Source organism: Ascaphus truei, chromosome 2 (genome assembly GCF_040206685.1).
Source record: "Ascaphus truei isolate aAscTru1 chromosome 2, aAscTru1.hap1, whole genome shotgun sequence".
NCBI lineage: Eukaryota > Metazoa > Chordata > Amphibia > Anura > Ascaphidae > Ascaphus > Ascaphus truei.
In genome coordinates, this window is record NC_134484.1 from 255,881,464 (window position 1) to 255,896,711 (window position 15,248).

The 15,248-nt window shown below is 46.8% G+C and overlaps 1 protein-coding gene across 1 annotated transcript in view; it reads left to right on the forward strand.

Moving 5' to 3' along the window:
• RECK (reversion inducing cysteine rich protein with kazal motifs) overlaps positions 1 to 15,248 on the forward strand; it is a 244,147-nt gene that overhangs the window by 83,632 nt on the left and 145,267 nt on the right. The window contains exons 6-8 of the mRNA XM_075588575.1: positions 2,595 to 2,642; positions 10,120 to 10,153; positions 12,889 to 13,086. Of these exons, the coding sequence (XP_075444690.1) occupies positions 2,595 to 2,642; positions 10,120 to 10,153; positions 12,889 to 13,086 (280 nt within the window). The remainder of the gene's footprint in view (positions 1 to 2,594; positions 2,643 to 10,119; positions 10,154 to 12,888; positions 13,087 to 15,248) is intronic.

Below are 15,248 nucleotides of genomic sequence, written 5' to 3' on the forward strand. Positions count from 1 at the left end.
GGGGGCACCCAGGTCTAAGATCTCAGCAGCGCCTCCAAATGTATCCCTGGTTCCTATCGAACGCAGACCACTACCATGTGCTATATAACCTGTAGGCTCACAGGGCCTAAGCCTCTGCCACGGAGAGCCTGGGGTGCTCACAATACCTATGCCTTGGTGCAGCGCCTCCACCTGCGATAGCTTCCGCCCTAGGGGAAGTGGGCCTTCGCAGGACTAATGTACATGAACACAGACGCGCACAGCAATACCGTAACCAATATGTTTTACTTATGCAACCAGTAACGTAATCACAGGTGCCCCTCTCTAGAGGAGACACTACTACCAGCATCCTTGGAACGCTCCCTCTCCCTCCACCGGGTGATCCCACCCTGTGTCCAGCTCCCCCTTGGAGTACGTTTCCCACCCCCCCTTCAAGTGAGTCAGTAGGTGTATAAATGTGTGACTGCGCAGCCACCGTGTCCCGGAGTGAGAATGGTACCGTTGGTGCACTTGACGTTTTACCTGCAACTATCTTCATAAAGGATCGGCGAGGGCGTAGATGACATCAACCGTAGATGTCCGGGGCGATCCCCCCCAGACACGCTGCGACTTAGTGGTGGGGCCTGGTATGACTCGTAGCACAGTAAGGGGATCCGGAACCTTACTATGGCCAGTCCCTAGCTCAGCTGCACGCTACTGGGGCTCAGGGTCTAACTGGGCCTGGGGCATGCGGCCTAGGTAGGGGCGGCAGCCTCCCTACACCAGAGCTCCTTCTCCTTCCTCCGTCAGCTAGCTCTCAACCCTCGTGCGCCCCTCCACTTCCTTTTCCTCCCTCCTCCCGTACCTGATTAGTTCTGACGCGTCACGGAGGAAACGCGGGGGCTGCTGGGACCCTAGCTCTCCTCCTTCGCGGGCTTTTTGTCCCTGCCTTGCGCATGCGCAAACTCCGGCCGGACCAATTCTGCGCTGGCGCCAACCTAACATGGCGGCTCCCTCTTGTGCGGAACCTCCGTATCGGAGCGTTCCCTTGGTGCACCTCCCCTTCATCCAATTGGGGAAAAACGGGGTCCCGGCTACATGTATTTCCCTTCTTCTCCTGCCTCTTGGTCTATTGTCCTGTAAAGCATTCAGTGCCAGGCAGTGCCAGATTAAAGGGCGTAACGTAACTCTAGTCCTGGGCCCCAGGAAATCTGTTTGTGGCCCTGGAAGGCGCAATCCTGGAGTCCTGGCGGGGAGTATAGAATTACATTGTTTTACAGGGGCGCCATTTAACTGGTGTACACTAACGCAGAAATCATTTAAATAAATTTGGCGTAGACGGATCTCGGGTCGTAGGTTTAACAATCCCAGCACTAAATGCCATTTATGTGTCTTTTTTGTTTGTTGCAACTCTGATTGAGTTCTTATTTTTACACAGTAAGTTAGCCCTATAACTCCATTGTCGCTTGTCAACGCTAAATTGGCCCCATAATGAGCATGTATTTAATAATATAGGATTTTAAAGGGGTACTCATAAAACGGCGATACTGCAGATTAGGCAGGTATGTGCAAACTGGGGGCGCTAAATTTTCTGGGAGGGGAGGGGTGCGGCGCTTACAGAGGCCACGCACTCTTCCCCACAACATTTACATGAAATGCCAATTTCAAGGCCTCTGTATGTCTCTTACATTCTCTCCGCCGGCTTCTTCCAACGCGTCGCCATGACAACGTGTAGTCAAGTGATGCCGTGGGCTCAAATGGCAACTCGTTGCCATTGCAATGTGACGTCGTGACGTCAAATTACGCCGCCAATGCCGGAGGAATGGTAAGGGGGGGAGGGCGCAAACTGTGGGAAGAGCAGGCAGGGGGTGCAAACAAATAGCATGCGCACCCCTGGATTAAGGGACTGTCACACTAAAACAACCTTAGAAGTCAATGAGAATTTAATTGCAATAATGCCACAATCGCAATTTAATGGATAACGGTCTAAATCCTGCGCACAGTTATATATATATATATTCATTTTTATCACATCATGCAGATGGAAAAAAAACTGTTTGCACATCTGTGTAGCATCTCTCTATTTAGTGCATATAATTCAATTCAAAGCTTGAGAACTAACCCTGGCTGATTAAATGTTAAAGGTTTTGTTGCGCCCATCAGCAAATGGATTATTGATAATTGAGTCAGTCATATACTGTAGCTGTAAATCCACTGAACTGAATGTGTTTACCACAAAGTGAATCTTAGCTAGTACAGCATATCCTTGAAAACCGTTCCACATAAAAAGTACTGTAACTAGCAATTCTGGGCTACGTTGATGACCTCCCCTTCTTCATGGTTCTTACATTTTGTAACCAAAGCTACTTTAATGTTCTACTCCCCTCTTCACACTAAACATTCTACTGATCCTCACATTAGCTCTATACTATATATCCTTATCTTGGCTCTTATCATCCTACGCTGGGTTTGCCAGCTTTTATACACAGTTTTAACCAGGTATTTTTACATTCGGCTAAAGTGATTTTCACGGCATGTGTTCCTTCTGATTAACTTTTTCTACCCTTTTGTGTGACAGTACATTTTGATTTGAGCCATTTTCTTTACTAAAGTATTAGTATATCTTTTTGTTCCAGGCATCTTCAACAAACGATATTTTAAAAGTCTGCCGGAAAGAACACGAGGTAGGAATTTAATTCTGGGTGTAGAGGTATGAATAATTACTATAATTTTATATATATATATATATATATATATATATATATATATATATATATATATATATATATATATATATATATATATAAAGCAACTGTAAATATTACTGTATGCTCATTTGCATGTCTTAGACAGGTCTGCAACCCTATCTTTCCCCATTATCGCCCAGCATGCAGCGCTTCCACTGCAGCAAGGGATTCTGGGAAATGACATGCAAATGAGCACACAATGCCACCTTTTGTCTCAAGCTCGTATTACTGTGTGCTCATTTGCATGTCATTTCCCAGAATCCCTTGCTGCAGTGGAAGCGCTGTATGCTGGGCGATAATGGGGAAAGATAGGGTTGCAGACCTGTCAAGACATGCAAATGAGCATACAGTAATATTTACAGTTGCTTTATGCTTTACTGTGGAGGGTTTTTGTCACTTTTTTTACCCACCATAACCTTAATAATTGTGGTGTATATATATATATGTAACGGGTATTCCACCCCACCCAATCGCATATATAGTGTGGGTGCGTAGAACATGCAGTGTTACCAGGTGTGGTGCATATACCTGCAGGCTCACAGGAGGCCTGAGCCTCCGCTAGTGAGAGCCTGGGGTGAATCCTCTGGAACGTTCTCGGTTTCAGCGCTTCCACCTATGTAGGATTCTATGGGAATGTAGAATGACCCTAACATAGGAACCCACCCAGAAACCACATACACCAGTATTATGGATAACAGGTTTACTGAATGAACAAATGATATCTCTTACATAACAATTATACTCATAACATCACAGAGTTATAACATCACACCCAATAACATGTGTCCCTCTCTAGAGGAGACACTACTGCGTCGCACAGGACGCTTTCCCAACACCAGGTGATCCCACCCAGTGTCCATAGAAACCCCACCCAATGTCCCGCACTCTTGCAGAAAGGCAATGGGTGACTGCGCAGTCACTATTATACTAAGGGCCCGTTGGTGCACTTGTATATGTATAGTACCTGCCGAGCACTCCGATGCTCGGAGCAGCAACAGCTTCACAAAGGATCAGTCGTTCTGGATCCCGTCTGATCTGGTCCGGTGAATCCTTGCTTGGGGTCCGCCAGGGGCGATCCCACCCTGGAGATAGTCTCTGATCTCTGGGTATTGACTTGCACCCAGACCTCTTCACTGGAACTGCAGCATCCGCTGATCCCTATCTAACACTGGCACTACATGACACGGTCCCTAACCTAGGGCCTGTCCCTGTAGCACCACAAACTGGGAAGTGAGGACCTACCTGGGACCTAATGGGTTAACTGGCCTATCTCGCCCCCCTAGCTCTTCCCGGTCCTGACTCTAACTAACTAGTACTTGCAGTAACGCACGGCCACTTACTTGGTCCGTGCAGCAACCGTGCTGCACAAACACTGTGCCTGCCTGTCAGACCTCACAGCACTGACAGCCGTGACTCTGACAAGACAGCACTCACTAAGGGCAGGGTCCCTAACTGGGGCCGTCCTTATCAATTACCCACTAACCTGGTGGGGAGTTGGGGCCTACCTGGGAGAGGGGGGACCTTACGCGATGCAGTAGCTTCACTCGCTCCCTGCACCCTTCCTTCCCCTTCTGCTCCGCTGCTCCAACTGACTGCGTAGCTGCAAGCCCAAACAATGTATCTCCTTTCTCCCTCTAGAGATCCTTGGCCCTCATTGGCCACACTAAGGCACCTGGTGTGCTTGGCCCTAAGCCTCATGGAAGTTGTAGTCCCGTGGAGGCTGCAATTACATTGGGGCCGCTGGCGCGCCTTCCCTGCGCCTGCGCGAATCCCTAATGGCCGCCGCAACCTCTCCTGTATGGTCCCTGCCCTCACACAACTGTTCCCTGGCTCTAGGGTACCTTCTGCGCATGCGCGACTCTGTCGGGCCGCCGGGGCTTACCGCGCATACGCGAACTGGCGCAACATGGCGGCGCCCTCACCGCCCGGCTCCGGGAGCGCCGGGAGCCCTGTAACGCGCGTGCGGCCTTGGCAGCCGGCTGCACGCGTCCCCGGCAACCCCCGAGCCGGGGCCTGACCGCCCTCACCCCTGTGATCGCCGCGCGGTGCCGCCATTTGACTCGGCGGCACCCGCGATCGTCAGCAAGGTGAGGGGGGTGCTGACAGGCTGGGGAGACCTGGCTACATATAGTATATACTTCCATTGCTACACTTTGCAGAAACAATTATTGCACCACTTTACAAAACAATACATTGCGATTCTCTGGAAATGAACTGGGTAAAAATTGGATATCGCCTGCCTGTGTCTGCTGATTGGAAACATGTGCTGATGAGCATTGCGTCTGATGCTCCATCTAGCTATACCGTATCATTTAACATCAAGCTTTGCAATGAAACAGAAACATAAGTGATACACATTGCATTTCAACAGTGCATTAAAGCAGCAGAACATGCTGCATTGCATAGCTACATAGTTACATATGTTGCTATGTCCCCCTCTTACCTCCGGGCTGCGGGAGGGGGCGGCTATCGGGACGCTGTGGAGTGTCGGGAGTTGCGAGGCAGGTGGTAGCAGGGGCGATCCAGTCGCCGGAGCTCATCATTGCAGGTGGTGGCTATCTTGGGACTCCACGCGTATGCGCAGAGCATCCCAGGTCCGGTGACCATCTTTGAACACCTTGCGCATGCTCACTGCATAGCGCAAGCGGCAGCCATTAGACATTTGCTCTGCAGGGGAACTACATTCCTCAGCATCCACCAGAGGAGAAGTCACACGGCGCAGTACAGCAAATAGGGCTGCAGCAATCCCGGTTGTGAGGAAAATATACATTTGGCGCGCTCAGGGCAGTTGGCGCCAGGACAGACAAGAGGAAGGTAAGGTCTGAGTGTCAGTGGCACTCAGACTATGCCAGAGAACCCCCTTAGGTCCCAGATAAGCCCCAATCAAAGGAGTTTGTGGTTGCTTCAGGGAAGTCCCCTAGATAGGGATGCTTCCCTATTTTGCTCTTAGTGTCAGGGACACAGTGAAGACGCCGCACGGTAATTTCGGCCCTGTGGTCTGGGATCGGACCACCTAAGTACAGAGGCTCTTAAAGGTGGGACCCTCCTACCGGAGACCACGCAACACAGAGACGGACGCCATCGTGGACGGTGCCGTCGCTGGATCAGGGTATTACATATATATCAGGGTATTGGTGCCAAGCACCCCAATGTACTTTAGGGGACCCTTACTGGTGGTATCAGGTTGGGCCATCGTTATACTGTATGGTACAGGGTACTGTGGTCTGTGTTCAGTAAAGGTTGTTGTTATATACCTGACTGTGTGTATTATTGTTATTGTTCCTGTAAGGGGCCTATTCCACCATGTTGGGATCCCTTACAGGTAGAGGCGCTGCACCGAGACGACCCAGATATCACCCCGGGCTCTCAGTGGCGGAGGCTCAGGCCTCCTGGTTGCCTGACAGGTAATAGCAGTACCGGTAGTTCCTTCCCAGGTACGGGGGAACAAGGGCTACACATAGTTACATAGTTACATGGTTACATAGTTACATAGTAGATGAAGTTGAAAAAGACATACGTCCATCAAGTTCAACCTATGCTAAATTTAGACGACAGATACTTTATTCTATATTTGTACTTACAGTATATTGATCCAGAGGAAGGCAAACAAAAAAAAACAGTGAAATATCATCTAATGAAATCTCATAAGGGGAAAAATAAATTCCATCCTGACTCCAATATTGGCAATCAGATTAACATCCTTCCCATGTTTACTTATTAAGTATATCCCTGTATACCTTTCCTTGCTAAAAAGATGTCCAACCTTTTTTTGAACAAGTCTATTGTATCTGCCATCACAATCTCCATGGGTAATGAATTCCACATTTTAACTGCCCTTACTGTAAAGAACCCTTTCCTTTGTTGCTGGTGAAATCTCCTTTGCTGCAACCTTAAGGGCTGACCCTGTGTCATTTGTACTGCCCTTGGGATGAATAGTGCTTTTGAAAGCTTTTAAAATTGCATTTTATTTGTAATTTTTTTTCCAGGATTGATGCAAGGGGTCTCTGTGGCTGTGTTAAGTTCAGTCTTCTTCCAGAGATACTTACCTCTGTAGCGGTTCTGCTATCCCTGTGAAGTTCAAATGTCCCAGTCACGCTCGCCAATAGGGTGCCGCAATGGATGACATAACGGCTTCCTATTGGCCCGCGTGACTTGGGACATTTAAAGCCTTCATTATGTCCGGCACAAAGTTCTCTATCTGCACAGATACTGGCACGGCTACGGAGGTAATTATCTCTGGAAGCAGGGCGTCCCCGGAGCTGAAATGAACGCGGTTGAGCTTCGGAGACCCCCTGCTTCAGTCCTGTCATTAACAAAAAAAAATTCATAATAATTAAACCGCAATGCCGTCTGTTGTGCTGCTTTAAATGGAGTTATGCATAGTTGCACAAGATGTGTTTTTGTTTTGTCGGAAATGTGATGCATTTAGAGGGATTTGCATATCATAACGTCAGTGTACCAAGGTATTTTGGCTCAGATTTATTAAATGTTGCTGTGCTGTAAAAGGCTCATTATGGCTTATTCAAATGAATGGTCTGTATGGTGCCTTATGATTTAGCTCCACTTAATAAATACAACTGTATCTCTAATTGCCCCACTTCAGCCATTTCTCAATAGTGACAATGAAGCTTTTACGAGTTGCTTGAAGCACCTTCTGTATCCCCGTCTGCCACCATAATTATTCCTCCTTTTATCTATACGAAATACATTTGCCACATCTGAAAGGCGTTGAACATATTCATGAACAGTTTTGTGTAAGATGTAATAACCTTGACATTTCTTTCATTCCGTACAAACTGAACCAGAACACAATAAGAAGTAATAATGCGAGACAAGGCTCATTTGTTGAGAGTTTTTCTTTTTATATCACTGATGCTGTTTTTCACATGAGGTTTCCCCCCGGCTTTGGTGCTATGTTTTTAGTAAATTTAACCCATTGAGTTTTGGCGGTTGAAATGGACATGAAAATATAAATTCATAACAATATTGATTTTTGGTTGAACTGAAAATTTAACAACTTTTCAATATTTATCTTTAATATTGATCTGTCATAAAAATGGAAATATACATAATTTTAGTCCTTATTATAAAGCGGTGCTATCCCACAAGTCACCTTCTAGTGCCAGTAGCCAACTTATTGCCCAAGTTAATGGAAGAGAAAGGGTCTTGTGGAATAGCAATACTTCGGTCTTCTGTATTCTTTCACCTTATTGCAACTCCAATATATATATATATATGTAACGGTGTTTGCCCGGGGCAATCTCATATTCCCCCCCTATGTGGACTCTTACCCCTGTTACATGGCATACTAGTGTGGCGCACCTGCTGGCTTACAGGACTCCTGAGTCTCCCGCTTGATGGAATTATGGGAATGACATCAGGACTGGCTTATGAGGTAATGCTGAGTTATACTCACTCATGGTACAGCGCCTCCATCTCTTCCAGACCCCCCAGCGTAGTAGGGAGGAGTCTCTGAAAGAGAACCTCTATGTGCACCTTCCTCCCAAGTGACTCCACACATAGGACAGAAGCGATATCTTTCTTTGGCATCCTTTATTGTCATCTCGCATGGACAGCCACCCATCGTAGTCACTGCCATCTAGCCACTCATCTCAGGTTGCCAACCCAAAGGAAGTCCCTGACCATACACTCCCAGTCAAGGGCACTGAAAGCAGGTCTAGCTCTTCCCTTACTCCCTAATGAAGTAAGAGGTATAGTCTTCCACACCGCTCCCTAATGGGAGGGCCACAAACACTGCCAGAGCCCTGACAGGTTGCTGGATAGACTCACCTCACTCAGATGGTGAGGCACACACACTAAATTCAGGAAGTTCTGCATATTATATAGCTTCAGTAGGCACCGCCCCTCTGTCACTGTAAGTGGACACAGAGTCTGATGTCACTTCCTTCACTAATTAATACACAGCACAGGAGGTGAGGGCAAACCCCATGATTACTCCTGGCAAACTGCCCTTTAACAGGGATTATTGCACAGGAGAAGAAAGACATGTAACCCCAAAATTACACAGAGCTACATATATATATATATATATATATATATATATATATATATATATATATATATATATATATATATATATATATATATATATAAAAGTATACATTACCGCATAGCAGCAAAAAGGGAGACAGCACTCAGGTGAATGAAAATAAATGTATTAAATACAGCACATAATGTACATTAGAATGGTACAAAAATAGACATAGACAGGCAGGGTCAGCAGCAGCAAAAATTAAAATAGCCCACTAGCTAACAGTGGGCTATTTTAATTAATTTTTGCTGCTGCTGACCCTGCCTGTCTATGTCTATTTTTGTACCATTCTAATGTCCTTTATCTATGGATGTTATTTTGTGGACTGTGCTGACCCATGATTGCAGTGCCATCATACTAAGGAGCTGAGTATTATTGTGTATCCCTTTTTCTTTTTTCCCATTTACTCTGATTTATGTATTTGGGTCACTGAAATAATTCATGTATATGTCTCCTCTGTTATATAATCTTATTAGTGGCAATAGGCTGACATATTGCTGTTAACCTATATACTGCCATGGCACAGCACATATGATGGGTTTTTTTTGTGTAGACCTATGATATTCTGTATCCTAGTTTTTTTCATGTGACCGGCCGGTTTGGTTTGCTTCATTGTGGGAATTTTGTTCCCGCAAAGATGCTACAACTTTAGGATATTTTATTATACATTTTTGGGTCTATTTAATTGCATATAATTTAATTATTTTTCATTCTATATTTTCTTTTCATTTCTGGTCAGGCAGGTTCTTCAGTTAGTTGTTTGTATGTCTGTTATTTTTTGATTAATAAAATTACCCTTTCTATTTTTTGCTAACATTTGTCTGAGTGCTCTTTAAGAGGTTTCTTTTCTCTGTGTTTTTATATTCATTATTTTCCTCTAGCACCACCTAGCAGTTTATCTTTTCTCTGCTATTACTTTTTCAGATTTAGTTCTCTGATTTAGGAAGGTTTAGACACAGCATTATTTATTGGTAGTTGATGCGGTATTCATTTTTGGTGTAAGTTATATATATATGCATATATATACATATATATACAGTATATATATATATATATATATTGTTAAGTGTAACGACACATGTAATGCTGCGTTATGGGTACCAAACCACAAAAACACATTGTTGTTGTTGCATTAGCAAAAGATGTGATCTGCGGAAAAAGAACCAGAGTTAACAGACCTCACATCTGCCTCTTTCTGTACAATATGAAGATTGATGGGATTTTTTTATTAGGTTATTAGCCGCAACATTAATAGTTTATTAAGCACTGGTGCAGTTTAAATGTTTTACATAAGTGACCAGTAATGAAATATTGAGAAAACAGATTGCTTACGCTGCTAATGTTCTCTTGTTTTGCTTTTAGAATGCCCTGCTTAGCTGTATTAACAGAAATGAAAGTAAGTATACTGTTGTAGTGGTTCATTGTTAGACAGATATTTTACTGTTTTCAATACTGGTACCCTTTCTGCATACTGTAGATATGATCTATCAACTGAACAACACCTACACTGTCCATTTTTGTTCAATGATTACCGTAAATCTTTTTGGACTTCAAGTTTCATAGTTCCTCCATAATGAGCTGTCTATGAATTTAGCTTCACAGAGGGTGTTTTGCCATTAAAGTAAATATGGAATTTAGAAATTGTGTACCTAACATTGTATTAACGGTCTTTGTTCCACGTTTTCACTTACTTCCAAGAAAGGGCATGTGGAATATATATATATATATATATATATATATATATATATACACTTATACATACCATATTCAATAATTAATGATATGTATATTAGAAATCCCATATGAGTAGTCCATAAACAACTTGAACTACTGTGCATCATCCATGATTAAAACAAGCGATTGTGTTAAATATCTTATCTTAACAGCATCAACGATTCTTTAAAAAATATAGCTATGGCCACTAGGCATCTCCTGGCTTCGATCACCATGGAACACATTGGATCTCTGAAAACAGATATCCTGGGTAGTCACATTTCAAAATACTGTATGTAACTAAAAAGTGAAGTTAATAGAGGAGTACAGATTTTTGCATCTTTAAAACGTAAGTTGTTACAGTTTTTTAGTTGTTGTCTATACTGTGCTAGTGCCTTGGAAATTTACAGCATTAGCCGGGCAAAACCGATAGGATGGATTAGTGAAGTAATTGAATCGCTGAATGCAACATTCAGATTTATTTCCATGTGAAATCCAATGTTTCGATCGTATCGGAGACCTTGGTCAGGGTGACACCATGCAAATAAATCTAATTCCATATATTGACTAAGCTCCGTTAAATCAGAGCAGATAACTTGACGTTACCTAAAACAGGAACGTCCCAATATTTTTCCTGTTAATGCCTGATTAACCACAGCATTTATATGCATTTATATGCAAACACAATAGCCATAGTTGAGCTCATTAGCTCATAGGTATGGAGAAAGTGAAACAATTTTGGTAGAGGATCCATTGACCTTTCTATACCTACAAATAGATTAACAATACTCTATGCGTTGGCATACCTGTGAACACACCTCAGATACCTATGAAATAAGCCAATTGAAATATGTAAATGATATCCAAATGAATTAAATTAACATATTTCCAGGTATCTCACTTAGATTGTAAGCTCTTCTGGGAAGGATTTCCCTGTGGCATGTTATCATTAACTTGCTGCTCTTATCCCCATTGTTTGTACTGTATTTTCCCTGTATTGTAATTGTTTAAAGTGCTGCATACACTGTTGTTGGTACTAAATAAATCAAACGATATATACATACATCTCAGGTGTGTTCACGGGTATCTCACAGTGTGGATCGTAGGTCAATCTGTTTGGTGTTGTATAAATCAGTGGCTTCTCTGATGTTAACATAGCTTAGTGAACACGGGATGATTATATATTTTTAGGCTATAATGAGCTCATTTGCATATCATGAACAATAACTGCCATTATAAATAACGCCATCCTCGCTAACGGCACATTATTTGCTTTAGCGAAAACTGTGTTGATTGGCGGGCGTTAAATAGGTTGAGGTTAGCGTTACATTAAATAGGCTTGTTTAATCTGGCTTGCATTACTTTGGGCCATATTTAATAAGTGGAGCTATGCCATAATACACCTTATGACCCATTCAAGTGGATGAGCAAGAAGGTGTGTTCTTGCTGTAGAAGGTGTCTAACGAGAATAGTACCCCTTAGTAAATATGGCTAATTGCCTTTAAAATGCACAATGCTTCATTATGTATTTATTTACTGGTACCCAAGCCAGCACGTTCCTCACAGTGCAAGAGCACCAAAATACAACATTCTTATTTAAGGAATGGTGAGTAAAGGGGTGTGCATGCTTCTAACCATATCATTTTAAAGAACTTCTTTTTTTCTCAGTGGCATTATAAATTGCTTGAGCTTTCCCATTGTTTATTCTGATGCCAAAGGAACTACACGTGTATCCTGGGTGACTGGCCAGTATTAACATGACATTGTAGTTCACAGTATCATAGCCTTTCCGTAGCAATCAATGGTAATGTTAGCACAGCATATTACAATTTACAGCATCTGTGTCATTGGCCCTAGTTATTGCACAACATAACTCAATGTATCCCAGTATTCAGATGTAGTACAAGTTATTGCTCACACTGGCGCCTTATGATGGAATATTGTGCAATATTCTGCATTATCACTGCCGTTGAATCCTACAGAAACTCTGATATTCTGCCTTACAGTGCAGATATTCTGGGTTATAAGTACAGATGTAGCAAGAATTAGTGCCCTCATTAAAGGATTAATGCTGCAGCGGAAACAAATCAGAAGCCTGGACGCCCGCAGCGCAATCGTGGCAGATCCTGTCCCCGGCGCTGAGGACAGTAAGTCTTACTACAGCTGTAAATATTGCTACAGGTGTCTCTCCGTTTCTCACAACTAACCATGCCCTGATTGTCAGTGGCAGACATCACATTGGTATTACATTAGAACAGATATGGACAGTTACAGTACAATATCTTAGAGTTTATTTTACAAATGGGGCAGACGTTTTGCAAAGTCTTGCTGGACTGAAACAACAAATTATGATTATAGAGCAAGAATGTAAGAACCATGGTGTACATTGTGACCGTGCTGTCTGTGTGCTTCTTTCAGTGGGGTCAGTTTGCTGCAGCTATGCAGGGCGCCACACAAACTGCCGGGAGTACTGCCAAGCCATATTCCGTACGGATTCCTCGCCGGGGCCGTCCCAGATTAAAGCAGTTGAAAATTACTGTGCTTCCATCAGCCCTCCGTTAGTTGAGTGTGTGAACAACTACACGCAGTCATATCCAATGAGAAACCCTGTTGACAGTAAGTAGAAGACGTTTCACATGAAAGTTCTGCCACCTCGCTGTGCTCTCCCCCGCACGCTCCGACCTCGCCATACTCTCCCCTGCATGCTGCCTCCTCGCTGTGCTCTCCCCCGAATGCTCCCTCCTCCTCACTGTCCTCTCCCACGCATGTTCCCTCCTCACTGTGCTCTCCCCTGCACGCTCCCTCCTTGCTGTGCTCTCCTCTGCACACTCCCTCCTCGCTGTGCTCTCTCCTGCACGCTCCCTCCTCGCTGTGCTCTCCCCTGCACGCTCCCTCCTTGCTGTGCTCTCCCCTGCATGCTCCCTCCTCGCTGTGCTCTCCCCTGCACGCTCCCTCCTTGCTGTGCTCTCCCCTGCACACTCCCTCCTCGCTGTGCTCTCCCCTGCACGCTCCCTCCTTGCTGTGCTCTCCCCTGCACACTCCCTCCTTGCTGTGCTCTCCCCTGCACGTTCCCTCCTCGCTGTGCTCTCCCCTGCACACTCCCTCCTTGCTGTGCTCTCCCCTGCACACTCCCTCCTCGCTGTGCTCTCCCCAGCACGCTCCCTCCTCGCTGTGTTCTCCCCTGCACACTCCCTCCTTGCTGTGCTCTCCCCTGCACACTCCCTCCTTGCTGTGCCCTCCCCTGCACGCTCCCTCCTCGCTGTGCTCTCCCCTGCATGCTCCCTCCTCGCTGTGCTCTCCCCTGCACACTCCCTCCTTGCTGTGCTCTCCCCTGCACACTCCCTCCTCACTGTGCTCTCCCCCGCACGCTCCGTCCTCGCCATACTCTCCCCTGCATGCTGCCTCCTCGCTGTGCTCTCCCCCGAATGCTCCCTCCTCCTCACTGTCCTCTCCCACGCATGTTCCCTCCTCACTGTGCTCTCCCCTGCACGCTCCCTCCTTGCTGTGCTCTCCCCTGCACACTCCCTCCTCGCTGTGCTCTCCCCTGCACGCTCCCTCCTTGCTGTGCTCTCCCCTGCACACTCCCTCCTTGCTGTGCTCTCCCCTGCACGTTCCCTCCTCGCTGTGCTCTCCCCTGCACACTCCCTCCTTGCTGTGCTCTCCCCTGCACACTCCCTCCTCGCTGTGCTCTCCCCAGCACGCTCCCTCCTCGCTGTGTTCTCCCCTGCACACTCCCTCCTTGCTGTGCTCTCCCCTGCACACTCCCTCCTTGCTGTGCCCTCCCCTGCACGCTCCCTCCTCGCTGTGCTCTCCCCTGCATGCTCCCTCCTCGCTGTGCTCTCCCCTGCACACTCCCTCCTTGCTGTGCTCTCCCCTGCACACTCCCTCCTTGCTGTGCTCTCCCCTGCACGCTCCCTCCTTGCTGTGCTCTCCCCTGCACGCTCCCTCCTCGCTGTGCTCTCCCCTGCATGCTCCCTCCTCGCTGTGCTCTCCCCTGCACGCTCCCTCCTCGCTGTGCTCTCTCCCCTGCACGCTCCCTCCTCGCTTTGCTCTCTCCCCTGCACGCTCCCTCCTCGCTGTGCTCTCCCCTGCACGCTCCCTCCTCGCTGTGCTCTCCCCTGCACGCTCCCTCCTCGCTGTGCTCTCCCCTGCACGCTCCCTCCTTGCTTTGCTCTCCCCTGCATGCTCCCTCCTCGCTGTGCTCTCCCCTGCACGCTCCCTCCTCGCTGTGCTCTCCCCTGCACGCTCCCTCCATGCTGTGCTCTCCCCTGCACGCTCCCTCCTCGCTGTGCTCTCCTCTGCACGCTCCCTCCTTGCTGTGCTCTCCCCTGCATGCTCCCTCCTTGCTGTGCTCTCCCCTGCACGCTCCCTCCTTGCTGTGCTCTCCCCTGCATGCTCCCACCTTGCTGTGCTCTCCCCTGCACGCTCCCTCCTTGCTGTGCTCTCCCCTGCACGCTCCCTCCTTGCTTTGCTCTCCCCTGCATGCTCCCTCCTCGCTGTGCTCTCCCCTGCACGCCCCCTCCTCGCTGTGCTCTCCCCTGCACGCTCCCTCCATGCTGTGCTCTCCCCTGCACGCTCCCTCCTCGCTGTGCTCTCCTCTGCACGCTCCCTCCTTGCTGTGCTCTCCCCTGCATGTTTCCTCCTTGCTGTGCTCTCCCCTGCACGCTCCCTCCTTGCTGTGCTCTCCCCTGCATGCTCCCACCTTGCTGTGCTCTCCCCTGCACGCTCCCTCCTTGCTGTGCTCTCCCCTGCATGCTCCCACCTTGCTGTGCTCTCCC